The sequence below is a fragment of the Diorhabda carinulata genome, chromosome 9 (assembly GCF_026250575.1).
Source record: "Diorhabda carinulata isolate Delta chromosome 9, icDioCari1.1, whole genome shotgun sequence".
NCBI lineage: Eukaryota > Metazoa > Arthropoda > Insecta > Coleoptera > Chrysomelidae > Diorhabda > Diorhabda carinulata.
In genome coordinates, this window is record NC_079468.1 from 17906032 (window position 1) to 17925940 (window position 19909).

A 19909-nucleotide genomic window follows, 5' to 3' on the forward strand; every position below is an offset into this window, starting at 1 on the left:
AGGGCTTCGCGACAGCTCACCACTGAAAAGATAACCATCATATACAGTGAATAATCTAAACTAACAAAGGGGAACCACTCAAAACCTCTTCTGTAAGGAAGAAGACTGTCTACTCAATCAAATCTATCAAATTGTCTTCTGACGTCACAAATTACACATCATCTCACTTTATCATAAAATTCGTGCCTAAAATTCAGTCGGCGCCTTTCGCCGACTGAAAAGCAGGCGGTTTATTTACTATAAAAATGTTTTTGTTTTCGTAAGAGACAATTCCTTATGACACATCATTCTTAATATCGTCAAACTCAAAGAATGTGATCTTGTGTAAACACAGTTGGTTATTTTTAAATAAATAGTCGTAATGAAAAGAACGGATTAGTGAAAGTAGACGCAGAAATGATTGTTTTGTATCAACTCACACGATTGAAGAAACATTAACTGGACCTGGCTACATGCTTTGCTGTAATTTGTGATATCGCAAAGTTGAATTATGTGGGGTTAATGAAAGTAGACGGTACTATGCCTTGTGGAAGAGTCTTTTCGATGATCTATGATCAGATTAATCCGATCAGAATCTGAGTTTTCGAAAAGTAATCCGGACCAAGTTCTTTATCGTTTGGAAGCTTATTAAGTAATTAGGTCTCTTATAATAAAATCCTTTATATTCTAGTATATCGTCGATCAGCTGAAGAGTTGTTTCGTTTGTATTTTTAGAACTTTTGAAATTATTATTTGCTTTTCCATGATCATGATTAATTCTCACGAGAAATGTAATTGACGGCTTACTCAAGACTACAATTTTTGTACTATGAGGTAACACACAAAAAATAAATTAATAAAAATAAAGATTTTTGTAGGGTGAGTTTTAAATCAAAATTTTCCACGGAAAACGGAACGCGACTTTCTAAAACTGATCTCATTAAGTTAGGATCCACAATCAACTGATAAGTGATCTATTTGATCCCGAATCATAGTTTCCGAAAAGCGATAAGAAATTAGTCTATCGGCCCAGGTTCGCTCTAATAAATATATCCAATTAAGAGAAGAATATGTTGAGTAATAAAATATTTTGACATTGAAATTTTGTTTGGTTCTATAGTAGGCTAAGAATTTTTCAATATATCCTCGTATACTTTAAATAAAAGTAAGTTTCAGTAAATTTGTAGTGATTTTATTCATTATATTCGCTGGTAATTTTTTCCTTGCTTTTTTTATCATTGTGGTGATTAGCAACAAGAAAATTTAGCGGTGCTCACATATTGAAGAAACTAAATGAAACAATAGTAAAAAAAGTGATAACAAAAAAAGCATAGATGTTAACGAAAAGCTACTTATTTCTAATTAAAGCTACAACTTAGAAGTTATCGATATAATAATATTCTAAATGTTGATCTATTGATAGCAAAATGTAGTAAGTATATTCATACGCATCACTTAGCTTCTTTCGAATTTCGACAAAAGCGAGGAAAAACTTCTTCAAAAACTTGAATGTTAGAATAAACAAATCCGAAGTGATTACTGTGCCACAATGTGATGGAGAGTTACTTTTGAAGTTAGCCTATCTTAAAACATATAATTCAGCAAAAATATCTCAAGCAGCTGAAAAATTCTTATTTTGGAAATGTGTTGTGAAAAATAATTACAACAAAGTTTTCACAACTAGTTCATTCAATTAAATGTGAACAATGGGGTACTTAAATGACAAAATGTTTGTTGTGGTTGAGGTCAATGTCAAGGCCAAAAATATAAATAGCAGCTCTCATAATACTCCGTTATCTATTTTTAATCCTTTCAATCTTTCAGAGTCGAAACTAATCACGATTTTATAATATACCTACATGATTTATCAAAGAGAATTATCAAATCTACATCCTTTGAATAAATATTTTATCAAACAAAAATAATTAGGAATATATTGAGTACTCTTGAAACAAACTCAGAAGAGGTTTTCAACTTCGTTATTTATTTTTGAAGTACAAATTTGATAAGAACTTCCTGAACTTAAAAATCACAGAAAGCAATTTATGAACATATTATCGTTCAACTAATTATCGAATACGACACAAAAGTATATCTCAATCATAAATTATTTCCTCTTTTACTCTGTAGTCTTTGAATATGTTTCAATAATCTAAATAAAATCATCATACTTTTGTAAGAATTTATCCTCCAATGTTGTTGTGTCATTTGTATTAAAATTTTATTAAATTCAAGCAATATATAGTGGCGGAACTACCACATAGTACTTGGATACTGCTATAACAAAACACTAGCCAGAATCATTAGCTAGAGAATAAAAATATAGAATTCTACTAAATACTTCTTAAATATGTCTATACTGAGACTGATACTCATACGATCTGTCTATAAGATGACTCAAATATGCGTGTCACCATCCTGAATAAGAACCAACTGCATGTCTTAGCTTGATTCAGTTAAAATCGAACTCCGTGTTTGGATTCGTTACGGAGGATAGACATCAGACCCCTCTGTGGGGAAAAAAAAAATGAAATTTAACATTAATTCGTTTATAAAGAAATTACCTCTCCGAATTGTTACGAGCACTGTTGTGGAAAGTTATTGAACTATCGTTTTTAGCTTTCAAACATTCAGATCATACCCTTTGTCTACACCAGCGCCATTCTCAAAAGTTTTTGAACTGTTATCTATAAACATTTGTGAATTTCTCCAATATGAGTCTACCCTCCATAGTCTAAACAATTTAAGCCAACATGCATTTGGTCATGGTGCGATTCTAGATGACCTCATTTCAGATTCAGTTAACGAAAATCTTTTCTGTTTCTGATATATTTGAGATGCACGTAACTCCCACTCCTATGCGGCAATACTAGTAATATTTATGTCCTTGGTGATAGCAACAAGAACGTTGGAGGAGAGAGCAAACTAGAAAAACTACGGGATACTCTAGAGTGGACAAACAAAAATTTTATCAACTGTATATAAAAATTGTCAAAATTGGACAGTTTTTCAAGTTGATTTAATACGTCTCAATTAGGCGTTTGAGGCACAAAAACGTGTTGTTTTTTATACTTAGCGGTCTAAGAAAAGAGTGTTTGTGCGCATACCAAAGAAAGAAAGGATGTGCCATGTGTAATTCCGACTGTAAAACACGGTGGGGTCTTGGTGACGGTTTGGGAATGTTTTGAAGGAAGCGCCACTGAAGACCTGAAGGGATTGTGAAGAAGAAAAAAAATATTAAAGGAGAATTTAGTACGTTCTGGCCTGCTCCTGATCAGTAAAAAATTCATCTTCCAATATGAGAACGATACCAAACATTCCTCGAAGCTGTGCAAAAAGTATTTGAAAGAACTGGATAAGAATAATGTACTGGAAATATTGTTTTGACCTTCACGGTGTCATGACTTCGATTGAGTTGTTATAGGACAAATTGAACAGGGAAGTCAGAAAGCAGTGTCCTACTTCCACTTCACATATTTGGAATATCCTGATAAACGAATGGAATCATATAGGCGACGATGATTTATCGAAATTATTACAGAGAATATCAAAATTGTACACCAAGTAGAAAAAGCAATAGGGGGTTATATCTATGACTCAAAAATTCAATTATGTAACAATTATCAGTTTACAACGTTCTCCGATTTCTAACCGCCGTCTATATCTATCATAGTCTTCTATTAGTTCTCTCTCCTACATTTCCTTATCTTTCCAGCTGATTCGTTGTTTCTTCCTTCTCCTTTTCCCTTCTGATGGCCACTTTAAGACCTGTTTAGTAATTCTTTTGCCTGACATTCTTTGTACATGACCATATCAGATTAGTTATTAGTTTTTGATGTCATCGATTAATGTGTGCCTTATTACCATTATTCTATAGTACCCTGGTTAACATAAGTAACAAGTAAATACTTCGAATATAATTTTCACCTCATAAAGGTTGGAGACTACTTTGAAGGTTGGGCGCTCTAATCTAATTCGAAAATACTTTTTCGAATTCTTTAAGGTTCGATTTCATGCAGCGAATTATTCGCCGCGAAAAGTAGTCACGTGGCAAATAAGTGTTACGGGTAGAATTGAATAATTTCCAATAATTAAATAACCCATTTATCAGTAGACGTCCTGTTGGAACAGATGATTTTTTAAATGTTGCAAAAGAGTGCATTAGTTTTACTTAGAATTTTCGAGAAAAGTTATGAAGGCTTTTCAATCTTCAATTTCTATATATATATATAATTTATTTCTATAGCGAGCAACATGTCAATATGAATTCATAAAAGTTTTTTTCTAATCATATTTATTATTTTGTAAGGAATCATCTTATCCGGACGAAAGTGTTGATGATTAAACTGAAAATAACACTTTTTATGAATCAAGAAACTCATCATTAAGTGATTTTTTAAGTTAAGTTATTGGCAACACTTAAGCAAAGTACTAGACGGTGCAAGGCGTTGCTGTATTGGACCTTTTGATGTTGGGTATAATGCCTAATTATGCGCTCTGGTGCTGAAAACTGCCTGTGTAACGAGCTACACAAATAAAACATAAAACCACTAAAAGCAGGCAATCCTGAATATTGAGGTTGACCTCAAAGTAAAAAAGAAAACTGGAGCAATCAGGCGCTGTTTAGAAATATTTTATTTTTTGCCGTTCAGTTATTTATTCCTTTTTATGATATCGATCGATATTGTTCAGCTCCGAGTTTGAGCTTCATTCTACTAGAGAACGGAATTATCACTCAAATTATTTTAATCATTGTTGAATACATTGATCCAATATGCAAATGAGAGCCTGCATTCTTAATTGTTGATTCATTTTAACATTTATAATTAAAAAAAATGGGTACAAAATAATAAGAAACTGTCTCGTCTGGATTCATAGATAAAGAACAATTCTGCTGTTATATTATTCTCTTCTCTAGATAGTGACTAATTATTGTTAGGACAAGCTCGCGAAATCGGTCCTGTCCAGCTACAATTGAATTTCAAAATTCGGTGAATTCGCGGCGTCTTTCATCTGTTTTTTATAAATGGCGGACGTGCTTTTTGTTATAGAAGGCAGATAATTACAGTATTTCTACTTAATTATGTCTAGGAGCCTATTTATTCGTTTCTTGTGTTACTTTTTGTTCTAAAGCTTTGTAAATAAATAGTCGTGGTAAATAAAACGAATTAGTAAAAGTAATCACAGAAATTGTTGAGGTAATCTATTTATTAAACACTATTTACTATTTATATAATCACAATCTAAAATTACTTCAAGTTAAACATTATCTAATCAAGAACATTGTACTTATGACTCGCAATCAATTATATATTATCGAAATTAACGGATTTGATGTCTTTGATAATAACGATCATACTCGTAGGTCAAAAAACTATTGTTTACGAAGATTTACGAAGAACAATTTTGATTTTATCTTCTACTTAAGGCAAGTCTTTCTGATGTTCACTGTTATATCACCAGGAGTGCGGGTAGACTCGTTGTACTTGACGGTAGACTGTATAACCAGTTCTAATTAACCAATAGCACTAAGAAATAATGATAAACTGATGAGAATAAAATTGAAATGATACGTACAATATGTTCTAGATTGCTGAATATACAGAGTGAGTATTATGTATGAAACGCCTCAATTAACTTGTACGATTTTTATAAATTTTTGTGTATAAGGTTCTTGTGATACGGTATTATGGTGGTATTTACATTGTTGTCAGATCTTTCCTTTTTCCGGAAATATAATGAACTTTGTTGTATCAGATGGGGATCACCCTGTATATTTTTCGCTTTTAGAAACCCTTAAGAAATGATAATAAATTCCATCCATACAAAGTAACGTTGGTTCAAACGTTGTCAATGACGATTTTGATAGATGTGAAGAGTTTGCAGACCTAATGATGGAAAATTGTTACAATCAAAACGATCTAAATTTTTTAAGTAATGTTATGTTTTGCGATGATGCCACTCTTTGTATTAATGGAAACGTAAATAGAGTTTTTTTCATGAGATGTGATAACGGGAAACACCTGACGGGAATGACTGATTGATTGATACAACTATATGGAATTGATTGTATAAGGGTGAAATTTGAAATTGTATATATTTTCCAATGTTTGTCAATAAACAACGCAACACAAGAATTTTATTTGTATTAGGAATAGGCCAAGCGTCAGAGCAAAAAAAATAGGTTCATAATGCAAAGTTCTAGAGGATGGTTTTTTTGAAATATGTTTAGGGGTGTCCCCTGAATGTAAGAGGGCGTCATCTGCCCTATAGAATAGATCGCGAATCGCACATCGTACGGCAAAAATTGTGGAAATCATTTTTATAGATAATCATTTTTACCATGTTTTTCTATTTGAAACTTTTTTTTGTTAAAAGCAAAGGTTTTTAATTATAGCGTTCCAAAATTTTTGCAAAAGTCTTGCAAATAATTTGTAATCGAAATTAGTTATACTCAATATCGAAGTATGTAATCTTAAAACCTAATTATAATCAAGCATTAGAGTAAAATCGATAGTTGAACTTTTCCTAGTAAAACAATTTCAACCCTTAGTGTATTAACTAGTTCAATAGAGAGATTCGTTGGACGATTTTTGGGAAGGATATGGGAAATTTTTTATAGGAGGAAGGTTTGTTGGAGTTGGCCCTGATATAGGAGTTGCTCCTCTACAGGGCTGGGGTTGAGGTGATTGCGTGCCGTCCTGATTGAGGAGTAAAAGCGAATACCCATTGACCAGAAGAAGAATAAAAGAGAGCTCCAGTTAAGTAAAAACGGTTTTTTTCGGTTATCGGGATATATTTTGTATATATATTTTTTTGTTTTTCTATTTGTTTTTTGTTTAATTAAAATAGGGGGGCGGGTTGACACAGCTGCGGCTGCGTTATTCCCTATCGTCGGCCATTTGGCTGGTGAACCGGTTCACCAGATTTCAGGGATAGTTACAACGAGAAAAAATGGCTGCCCTTTTTTAATATTACCTTAAAATAGCTTTGATGCCGTGATATGGCAACCTTTGAAATCGGCAGCCAAAGCTATTTTTCAATTTTTCTAAGAACATCTTAAAACAGCGGATGTCGTAAAATACTTTAAAAAATCACTTAATTTTTATACCGATCTTACCACAAATCTACCGCGGCCGGGCTTAGCTATTACCCATCGATTGTTTATTGGATTTAGCAGTTTCACTGGACGAAATTTCATGTACCGTAAAATATTTGTTAGATATAAGCTATCTCTTGCGGAAATCCGTTAATCATATAGTTAAGTGATACAAAGTGTCCCTTATTTAACCCTCCATTAACGTATCGTCTCGGATTACCTAATTTTTGTTTTACATTAATGTGACTGTCAAGAACCATCAATTTACATACCTAATTTCTAGTTATTATTGTATTCGTTAAGATTTGTTGTACACTGACCGCTCCTAATGGGAACCAACGTCATAGTGTCCCTTAGACACTCGAAGTTCCATTAATGTATCAATTTTTTACTTTTAATTTATATTGATGTGACTCTAACGAACATTTTTATAATTAATGATAGCTTTTGTATACGATAAGATTAGTATTTAAGACAGCATATACACGGATACTGGGTTCTTAATAGTTTGTCGTCCAACGAGTATAGTAGTCAGATTATTGAAACCACTTTATTTATAGCTCAATAAATAATTTTGTTGTGAATTGAGTTATTTGACTTGTAGATATTTTTATGTGATGATAATTTTCAACTATCATATATAAATATATTGTTTTATTTCTTTACAAATTTTTTTATGAACGAAAAATGGTTCAAGAACTTTTACTTTGAGAATCTTTCATATTTTATACAGTTACACAAAATTTGCTAATATCCATAGCAAAAAATAAAAATCTAACAAATCCATAGAGAAAAACAAAACAAACAGTAGTAATTCATAAGTTTATTTCATAGAAAATATTTCTTAGAAACCTGATATTTACAAAGTCGTATATCTAAGTTACTATAAACTATTTCTAAACACAATAAAATGTCTATACAAACACAATAAATATACAATATAACTAATAGAATAATTATTTGGCTAGTGTGGCAATTTTTCGAATGTTCTTTGGTTAACATCAAAATCTACATCAGATTCCAACTCATTTTCCGACAACGACAAGGAACCTCCAGCTCTCCTCGTTAAGATATTTTTATTCTGGAAATAACATTTATAAATTATGAATATAATATGAAACGTTAAAAATATATATTCAAATCTCCTCAATTATGTTATTAAAGCCAATATTCTTGTAAATTTTTCAAACACAGAAGAGTCTACGAGGACGGACCCAGAAGTGCCTGGTACAACAAAAAAAAACACAAAAATTTTGGAAAGAAATATATTCATTATTCAACGTAATTTCCTTCTGGTTCCATACAATTTTCTTAGCGATGTGCAATAAGTTCGATACCCTTTTTATAATAAGAATCGTCAAGCTCCGCAAAATAGTCATTAACTGCCGACATAACTTCTTCATCTACCAACCAGTACTGTATCGTAAAAATTTAAAATAAAACTGTTATACCAATAATTAATTTATAGAATCAACCAAAAACCATAAGATGAATCATGTATAGAAGTAATAATGAAAGTCATTATTTGAAGAGTCAAAGTATACAAATATTGGGAGTTTCATATACGATGCTGTGTTATTGAGGATGAAGGATAATTTACAATATCTTGTTATATTCCATTATCGAGTACCGTTAATTGGAATAAAATCAGATTCCATTTCCATTTACATCTGCTGATGTAATTAGGATGAAAGCTAGAAAAAACAACTAGAAGATGTGAGCTACAAAGCCACAAGACAGATAGCTCACTTTGCAAAGTCTTTGCTACCTGACTGGTAAAGAGTCTGGGGTACACAATAGATCAATAAATCAGTGTTAGTGAGGTCTACAAATTATCTAAATAAAAAAATGTTTACCTTTGAAAGTCCCACTGTTGGTTCTGAAGCATATCCATCTCTTTCTTCATCTTCGGAAGATGAGCTTGAGCTAGTCTCTTCATCTTCATACGGTCTAAAAGCACAATGAAACTTATTTATATATTGTTTTTTTTTTCAAATAAATGGAATCGATAAATTAATATTAAATCAATGAACCCCAAGTTTGTTCAATTGAACATAAGAATATACATGGTACTAACCTTGAAACCTTGCAGACCATTTGAGCTAAATCTGTGAACGTTCCTAAAGAGTAGACACTCGATGATGGAGCTTTGTGGACATCTAGAATGGTTTTGAAAATTGGTAGATTGCCTGCTCTCATTTGACCTTCGAAATAAGCTTTACCATGCTGAAAACCCACTTCTCGAATTTCGTCAAAACTTCCAAATTGTAAAGTTCTGTATCTGTCAATTGGCGGTCGAATATATTCACAATAGTCGCTATTTTTTACTTCCTACAAAAAATAATGATATTTTTTCTCATTTCAATATAATTTTCCAATGTTAATTCCATTATTGAATCTAGTATAAAAATTACCTCTAATTGTTTAACACAACTAACGTAAGCTAATCGAGATTGTATATCTGGTAAATTTGGCACTTTAACTGGTTCAGTAAATGGATTCCAACGTTTCCACAATAACCACCATCCTGATAAATCATCACCGTAGTTTGTCAGATCTTGATCATCCACAGAACCTACATCGATGGCTAGTATATGATTCGCTCCGAGACTTCGCATAACATCAGCTGTAAAATTTCATTTAAAAATAAAATCAATTCATCTAAAAGCCATTAAAATTTGAAAACGTGGTATTCAAACAGTCGGGCGTTAAGTAACTTGAACCTAACCACTTCACCATCTTGGGAGATTATGGTGTTTGATTTATAAGTTAAAAAAAATAGACTACACATAAGACACAAACAAAAATTTTGAATTCAAACGCACGAGATGAGATTGAAGGCGGAAAAAATGTGGCATCGTTATCAGGAGCCAACTTTAAATTTCAAAAATTGGTAAAAGCTACGCCATGTTGGACTCATAATGCCACTTAATAATTCAGGTTACTTTAATAAGAACTATGTAGTGCGGCCGTTTTTCCTTGATTTCCTCGCTCAAACGTTGCAATAAGTTCGCATAATACTCGCCGTCGATCTTTTTTCAAGATAGTAAATGAAAATTATCACACGCGCGTCCCAAAAAACCGACGCCGTGACCTTGCTAGCAGATGGAACGGTCTTTGCCTTTCTGGAACCGGGTCTCCCTTTTCAGTTCATTGTTTTGATTGTTTGTTTCGGATGTGAAGTGATAGACTCACGTTTCAACTATTGTTATGAATAGGTGCAAAAATTCTTGTACATTTTTCAAACACAGAAAAGTCTACGAGGATGGTCCCAAAAGTGCCTGGCGCAACAAAGAAAACACGGAAATTTTGGAAAAAAAATATATTTATTTTTTAACGCAATCTCCTTCTAGCTTCATACACGTTTCCCAGCGATAAGTTCCATACAATTTTTATAATAAGAATCGTCAAGCTCCTCAAAATAGTCATTAACTGCCGAGATCATTTATTCATTGTTGGAAAATCTTTGCCCACCGAGCCATTTTTTTAAGTCTGTAAACAGAAAATAGTCCGAGGGAACTTAATCTGGCGAATAGGCTGCAAGAGGAAGCAATTCAAATTTTAATTCATTAATTTTGGTTATACAATAACGGATGTGTGAACTGGTGCATTGTCTTGATGAATCAGTACTTTCTTCTTAATCAAATGCGGCCGTTTTTCATTGATTTCTCCGCCGCTTTTTCCTTTTCACTCCATTGTTTTAATTATTCTTTTATTTTGGGTGTGAAATGATGTACCCACGTTTCTTCCATGGCGCAAAAATTCGGCTTTATTTTTGTGAAACATTGCCAAACACACGATGGAAACATCTTCACGACGCAGTTTTTGTTCCATTGTGTGGAAACGCACAGCTTTCTCATGTCCAAATTTTCAGTTAATATGCGATGTATCGCACTTTTTGAAATGCTTACTATGTCTGCTAGCTCGCGCAGTTTCAGTCGACTATCACCCAGTATCAGAGTTGTCACTAAAGCAACGACATGTTGGAATAATAGTGCCATTAATAATAATTGTTGAATTTGTTCTAAACTAGTTTAAAAACAATAATGAGATAGTGGATTTGCAAGATGTTTTTAAAATAAAGCGAAAGTTACTTCAGGTACCCATTTGAAATAACCATGGATTCTTCTGGAAAATCCTCCTCATAAGATTATACTTTTTCGCATCATGTATTAGGCATTAGTTTATTATGACACCTATCGTTCCTTTGGCGTACCAATATTTCTTCATGTACATTTTTTCGAAATATTTAAATAAAATTGCAGGTTTTTCAATTAAATAAATAGCCAATAAAATATTAGATTCTAATATTTAAATTCACAATCTTAATTTCTTGTGAATTTAGAAAATTCCATTTTCTACATAAATTTGGCTTCATCACAAAACATTTCATGGGAAGTTTTGTTAAATTTCATCTATACAAATATTGTCAAATCCATATACTAATGTCCCATACTACAAGACGTGTAAATTGTACAACTATGTTTAAAATATCATCCTCCAACTTCAATTGCGTATTTGATTTGTTGTTGACTATGAATAATCCTGTTTGATAAAAAAAAATAAATAGTGATGTCAATGTCCTCTGACCTAAAAATAACGTTTCCTATATCCTACAGTTCATCTTTTTTGCGAATTAGTAGCGTTGACTTATCTGAAAACTATTTTTTATTTGTCAAAAATCTAATGCGCAGAACAAACAGATGAACACTCAACATGTAGATTATCTACGAAGACCTTGAGAAATTGTTGAAAATTATAACTTGTTTGTGAAAAAATATTTCCAATTGCTTCCATACTTATATGATACAGCAATAATTTATGATTAATAAGATAATTGATGATCTTCAGGTTTCTCTGGACAATAAGAACGACACCTCTTTATTTTTAATCTACTCTACGAGAATAACTGTATGAGTTTTAAATGAAACATAATCATGGGTGAGAAATCACTTCATTTTTCAATGTACTACTCTTGAACTTTGTTTCTTGTAAGGGCCAATAACAGATATATCATCAACCATCAACCATCTCTTCAGATTTTGAAAAAATAAATTTGGATCATGGGCGATTAGGGAGCAATTTGTAGCTCAATTCAATTTTTTTCAATGCAAACTGATCCATGTATACAATTTTCATGGTGCAAAAGAACGTTTTTCTTTGCCAAATGTCATCGTTTTTATTTCAAAACTTAGTAGAACGACACGAAAATCAGTAAACAAATTTTTTAGCATTGAAATCGATGATGCAAAAAGTTCTCGTACCATTTATCAAGATTAACCTTAGTTTGAACTTTTTACCATTTTCTTCTCAAAGCACGAGGTAGTCTTATACCAGACTGACTAAATAAACAACACAGCTGATGATTGTTGACAGGAGCAACGTTACTAGAATAATAGAAAGTTTGTGACATGCGCATGTTTTTGTAAACAAACGATCAGCTGCTAGAACACCAGCTACATCATTATGTTTACATTTTTGTTTTGTTCATATTTTTATATCAAACAGAACCTCACTAACATTATGTTTGAGTTATGAGGACGTGTGTTATTTATTGTTACTTTTACAATTTTGACAGATGCTAGCGTTGTTGCCGTTCTCACAACTGTGAAGAACCGGTGACGTCACTTGTCTACTGCGCATCTTGTTATTGTCACAAACCTTCTATTATTTTAGTAACCTTGGACAGGAGCAGTGTTGTGTTTTCAGTTCATCAGCTTTGTCCTGTATAGTAGTATTTCATAAAGTATTTCAAGAGCATGGATAGATCATTTGATTAAAAGTTAAAAATCAAAACAATGAGGATTCTATTTAAAAAAATACAAACTTTTTGTGATAATTTCAGATATTTTTCATGGAACATATTTCAAAATGAAATTTGCCTTAAGAAGTTGTAATACATGAACTAGGTAGACTCCTAAACATATCGTTTATCAAGATTAGATTCAATTATGATTTATCGAGAGAACCAAGTGTTGGATGAACTAATATGATGATTAAACATTGTTATTTTCTGAAGAAAACATTAAAGAATATATAAAATCAGTTGAAAAGGTGGAGACACATTGTTGTTGGTGAGAATGCAAAGAAAAATACCTGATTCTTGAAGAATCTAACGCAGCAATACGCCAATTATTGCTTGCAATATCTATAAAACTTTGTAAAAAAGTATTATCTGAATTTAAAGGGAGTAATGAGAATAAGTGAGAAAGTCCTGCTATTGTACTTCGTACATTTGAAGAATAATGCATTTTCATCCATATGATAGAAGTATTCGATGCCATAGACCCCTATAAGGTCTATAATACCAAATTTCACATCCTATATGAAGAGTGAGTTGATATAATACAAGTCGTGGAAACTTTATCTGCAGTTGGAGGAGTTTTTGTCGAGAATTTACGATAAAGAATATTTGGTTACCAAAATAATGATTTGTAGTAAGTTTTTAGACAGTTTAGACAATTAAATTTAGTTGGCACTAAGAATGAAACTATCTGGTGGATTGACAAATTTGGAAATTAGTGATGTTCAGGGGATGAGTAAATATCTGCTTGATCTGATACCAGATACCGATACTTCACAAAAATTTTCAATTATAGGAGCAGAGCTCGATACTGGCAAACGCAGAAGCTCATTGCGGCGCACTTAAACAACTTATAGGCTGATGTAGGTGGTAATCTTACAATGTGAGATGAGTGCTCTACGACACCGCAGAGATAGTCAAGCATTGGATTTCTAATAAGCTTGATATAGCTCAAAAAACATAATTTCCTATTTCTAATCGTTATTTTCAAAAAGATATTGATTTTAGGGAACTAAGACAGACACTTTGTGGTCTGAAGCCGAGGACAACTACAAGCTTGGTATTAATGAGACTAAAGAACGAAATTTATATTGATATAAATGCTAATAATATTCATAATAAATAAATGAAGCATGATACTGTATACGGTTAATCAGTGTGGATCAATTAAAAAGTGTTTTAAACATGCGAATGTATTACATGTATATATAAATCAAATTGTGTTTATGAGTTCCATGAAAAAATTGATGAAATAATCACAATAAAATATTAGAAATGATATTACCTGGTACATTATTAACGTAACAACCGTCTGCGATCATGTGTCCATCTGAAGGATCACAGATTGGAGGAACGATGCCAACTACTGACATACTCGCCCTTACATACCTCCACAAGTGACCTGTTAATCAACTTTTGCAACTTAATCTAATGCTTCAAATCTGAATGACTCTTTTTATCGATGATTTTTGAAGTTAATAGTGTATGCACATTTTATGTAATCGAAACATTTTAGGATGTATTATTTATGAGAAAATCCAACTTTTTGTATAATTAGTTTGAATAACGATTCTTTCTTATTTTTAATTATTTAACAGAAAATAAATTTCGATGCAGGAAAATATGGATGAATAGCATATCAGCAGATTTAAAATAGATGGGAGATGGAAGCAAAAAATCGTTGGAAATTAAGCTAGATAGTGGGAGCCCAGGAAATTGTGATCGAAGATTCACTAAAACAGTGTTTATTATTTAGCCTATTAGTTTGATGTAAGATAGAAGTTAGTAACAAATTGTTAGTAAGTATTTTTTTAATTCCAATAATATTAACACTACATCCGACTTTTTGCTTCCAATATTTTAACGATATTACTTAATCTCCTAATATTTATTGGTTTCTGATTTGTTATTACATTTTAATTTGTGATTTCCAATTTATGACTGGAAAATGGAAGTTTTATTTTATAATGAATTATCTATATTATTTTATTACTCTCTTCGATTTTTTTGCCCACTCAAATGTCACAATCAACTTGTTTGAAATTTTTTTTTTATTTTCATTCCCCTCTCTTGTTTTGAAGAAAAAAAGATTATTGCAATTGTAGATCATTATAAAGCATTATTATGAAAGTTAAATGTGTACGTCAAATCAACTCTAAATCATAGATCATACGTTTTTAGATTATTTTAGTTTTTTATTTAGTTTATTACCTAGCTTAACATTGAAGTACAGTACATAATTGTAAATCCGGAATCGCTGGAAAAGGATTGGTTCCGGAATTTAGATTTTTCCGTATTTTAGATCATACGAACATTTGAAAGTATTTATGGTGGCGCCATCTATCGTTCTAATAAGAAATCATATCGCATGATAATCTTTTTCGAGAGCGTTGTCGGACTTATTCCGATTTTTCAAGGAAACACAAGAAACGCGGTGCTGCCATTTAAACTCTATGTTAAATTTGGATAAGCTACCTGGCTCGACCCTTTTCGGACTTTTTCTGTATCTGCCTTTTATTACTGTTGCAATGATAAATACCAATTAGAAAAACAAGAAAATATGTTTTTGAATGACGAAAATTCGAGCAATTTGAGAATATTACCAGGCAAAAAATTAAAATAATCAAATTATGCCTAGGAATATTCTAAAAAAACGTATTTTCATGTTTTTTAATCAGTACTTATTATATACTGATGTAATAATATGAAATTGTTGATAAAAAAAATTGTTTTTCACCGCAATAGTAATAAAAAAAAACTTTAACCTATAGTTAAATGAAAGCATGGTATTTTCTATGCTCGGTTTCTTAAAAAACTTGTGGTATAATACCATGACATTGAAAACTTTATAATATGTAAATAACCATAAAAACGTTAAATACAACACACGTATTTTTGTATAATATGAACATATGATTAGTGTTAAAAAATTGTTGATAATTATTTTTCATACTCAAAAGGTTGAAGAAATGTATTTTTTTGTTTGAATGTTTGAATATTGACAGGAACTTAGGATTTCTGAAGTACTGATTTCCATGACTATTTCAAAACTTTAAATGATCTTCTTGACTGTATTTTTTATTTGTGTTTGTCTTTTCTATTACATTCTATCGGTTATTTATGTTGCAAGCCCTAGTTGTTGAATGAAAACAAAATTCAAACATTCTTATTTTTAGTAATTCAGTGATTTGTGACTTGTTTCATTGAATCAAAAACAAAATAACCAATAAATCCACAAAAGTCAAGGTTAGTAATTGATCAAATTGAAATAATTTATAATCATTATTCAGTAAAACAATATGTGCCACTCTCAACTTCCTAAACCATGAATTTTTACAACCAAAAGTAGAAACGATCAGTGTTTAGTTACTCAAAAACATACATTCAATATAAAAACTCCTTTCAATCAAATTATATATTGATAGGGTTGTGATTGGTTACCTCGCATTGTTTCCTCCAATTTGCTTAATAAATCTGACAATACAAATCTTAAACTTTGTTTATGCAGCCAAAATTAAAACTAACATTAACTGGTTAACCAATAGAAATTTCCTGTATGCGTCCTTTTTGTGACACAAATGTGGAAAGTTTCTGACATTGTCTATCAGTGTTACATCGTATAAAGGACATTGCTTTTTCCTATTTTTTGCTATCACTTTTAAAAATAAAAAATCGAAGCAATAACGGAAGTAATATATCCATTATCAAATAATAAGGATGTAGTAAACAAAACAATATCATCAATACAGACTGACCTAACGTATTATGTGCTCATAACCTCACAAAATTAAAGAATTAAAAGCTGAATGCCACAGGTACAATTTATAAGCAAAAAGACTGAAATTTTTTTTGCAAGTACTTCAAAGTAGGCTAATTGATATAAGAAAAACTACAGAGGTCTATAGATATCACAAAGTAAAAAAAAATTCGAGAATCATTTTGATTTTCAAAATTTCAGTCTGTGATGAAAATAGAAGAAAATAAAAAATATTATGTTGTAGGGTAAGTTTTTCTAGATAATAAAGGTCCCTTACACTTTTTTGTAAAAGTTGTAGTTTTCTCGGAAAAAAATCTAGTATTTCGCATAGTACAGTTGCATTATGACATACATGTGACGCACGTTAAATATATGGAATGAAATATTGAAACCCTGCATTTTGAAACTGGAAATCTAAACTTTCCGATTGATATGTTATTCGGCTAAATTATTGAATAGAAAATTGTACATTAATATGAAATATAGGACATCTGAATAATAAATAACCTTACACATAAGAATAACACGGAATATTTTTTTACATCACGATAAATTATTAGTTTGGTAAATTCTTTCGAGCATAAAAATGTTGGTTTAATAATTTCACTTCATTCAAGTATCTATAACTCTGCTTAAGCTTGATTAATTTGGATAATTTTTTTTAAATTGTGGCAAAATGATACAGTACAAATAATTTTTTAAATACAAGAAAATAGCTGTTTTCCTCGTTGTAAAATTCGGGTTTGCTATAACATATACAAGAGGGTTCAGAGAATAGAATGTAAGTTTCGTACAGGTACAGGTACAAAATACAATGTGCCCCAACGTTAGTATAGAATTTGGCGTGGACGCGCGGCCGCCGCTTTGTTCCAAGGGCTGGATTAAGCTAGGGACTTGGGTTGGGCTATAGCCCAGGCCCAAGAGGGCCCCATCATTTGGAAATTATTTTTTGATGTGTTGATACCACAAATCTAACGTATTGATATTATTTTGTGAATTTTTCCGGGTATCAGAATTCCTTGAGGGGGCCCCGTCATGTTTGTTCCTCGGCTTGTAAAAATTGTGACCCTGATAATTGTAAAAATTTTCCCCAACTCCCAAATGAGTCAAGTGACGATGAGTCTGACAGATAAAAATCAGACTCCGATATAGACATTGATGAAAATCTAGATTCTAGATGATTTTTTTTCAATAAAATATTGTATAATAAGAAGAAAGAAATTTTATTGTTTATTGATATTTTCTACATTGCCTACAATTAATTAAAAAAAAAAAAATAAAAAAAATGGTTAAAAACTCTTCGGAAAATTTGAAGTTTTTAAAATTTTCAATTGTTTGGTTAAAAAAACAGAAATATTCATTACTATGAAAGTAATTTTATGAATGATTCAATGAAAATTGAAAGTTCTGATGTCTACAGGAGGTATTTAATTGGCTTAGAAAACCGACTTGATAGATATACGAATTTTTTCCGAGAAAACTATAGTTTTTACAAAATAGTGTAAAGGACCTTTTTTATCGATAAAAACTTACCCTACAACGTAGTATTTTTTATTTTCTTCTGTCTTCATTGCAGACTGAAATGATGGAATTTGAAAATCAAAATTATTCTCGAAATTTTTTTTACTTTGAAAACTTTATAGACCTTTGAAGTTTTTCTTGAATCAATTAGTATACTTTGAAGGAAAGAAAATCAACCTTTTTGCTTATAACTTCTTTTGGTGAAAAATCGCCTCCACCGAATGGGCTATTAGTTTAATTTTTATTTAAAGTTATTGTTAATTTTCTAATTATGGCTGCATAAACCAAGCTTTATGTACATTGTACAATAAATATGTGTAATACAACCTTACAAATAATCTTTAGTTATAAAATTTTATAGACAATTATTTTTTTGCAGAACAGTTACTCATTTACTATTCTTCTATAATAAAATACACATAATAAAAAATGGAAACCCAATCAAAGTTATATGGATTCACATTTTATGAAAATAAAATAATACAGAATATTTAAAGCAATAGTAACAAATTGTATTGAGGGGATTACTTCTAAGGACACATTTTTTTGATCTTTGAACATATCTGAAGATAAAGCAATGTTTTATAATGTTTAAAAATACGAACTGGACAAATAAAGTACATGAAGATTTATCTCAAAAAAAATTTCCTTCCTTAAGGAAAAATCGTCTTCACTTTCCAAATGTGACAGAAAACAAAATGATTTGTCTTGTTTTGCCAAAGTTACCTTCTGGTGTAGAATCCATTTCCATTTAACAGGTAAAACTAATTACTTTTTGCTCATAATATTTTTCAATTAAAGTTTGCTAGTAGTAACATTTTTGGATGATTGCAAATATTATATAAGCAAGATTAATTAATATAATGAAGCCCTTGGTATCCAATATAAAAACATAAACTTGGAATCTTAAACATCAGAAGCTTTGAAAACTGAAGCCATTGGAGAATTATCTCAAAGCCCAAGGAATGTAAAACAAATGCTTCGAATGCATTACATCGAAGAGATTTTGGAAATGAGACATCACATAAAATATAAATTATATCCGCTTGGCAGCTGCAGGTTTGTGTGACTTAACTTACTGGTCACTACCAGTACAGCAACACCTTTGATAATATAATTACACTTTTAGTTAAGCAAGTTTATCATAGTCCTCTGAAGATGATAACTTAATTGTCGAAACACGAATCAGACAGTGTAATTGTGAGTGTTCACAGTTATGACAGTGGGCGTTAAACGCATAGGTCTACTGATAGGACCGTCGTACCTCACTTAAAACTGGCCGATATCATTTGAAAAGCTAATCAGTTACTTTAGCTTGAATATTTTATCGTCACTAAGGCCTACCCAAGTATTTGAACCTCGCACATTCCGTCCTGGGCATCCACAGATGATGGGCTCTGCAGGTTTCTCTTACCTCCATGTACCATTTTGAATCGTCCGTGATATCTTTGGTATAAAGGTTTTTGGAAAATTTTCGTTTTTCAAGGAATTCAATATCGTATTGGTTTGGAAGGACAGAAAGCTTGACACCCAACGCCAGTTTTAAATAATTAATTGTCAGGTGCAAAAAAAAACGATATAAGTGTATGGAAGCAAAAAATCAGAAAGAAAAAGATGAGAACTGTTCTGGTATCAATTAATTAAATAAAAATAAAATATTTAGAATTTCGTCATCAAATATTCGTTCAATATCAAATTGAAATTATGTAAGGTTATGTTACACATTACTTACCTCAATATATTCCTGTCA

The 19909-nt window shown here is 31.3% G+C and overlaps 1 protein-coding gene across 2 annotated transcripts in view; it reads right to left on the reverse strand.

Annotated features, from left to right (window-relative positions):
* Window positions 1–7886: 7886 nt before the first annotated feature.
* Window positions 7887–19909, reverse strand: part of LOC130897734 (neuropathy target esterase sws) — a 34087-nt gene continuing 22064 nt past the window's right edge. The window contains exons 18-22 of one of the 2 annotated variants that reach the window (XM_057806604.1): window positions 14167–14283; window positions 9493–9704; window positions 9156–9409; window positions 8935–9028; window positions 7887–8159 (exon numbers count right to left, since the gene is read on the reverse strand). In XM_057806604.1, coding sequence (XP_057662587.1) covers window positions 8043–8159; window positions 8935–9028; window positions 9156–9409; window positions 9493–9704; window positions 14167–14283 — 794 coding nt within the window. In that variant the 3' untranslated portion in view covers window positions 7887–8042. The remainder of the gene's footprint in view (window positions 8160–8934; window positions 9029–9155; window positions 9410–9492; window positions 9705–14166; window positions 14284–19909) is intronic. The other variant, XM_057806605.1, reaches the window with a different exon arrangement.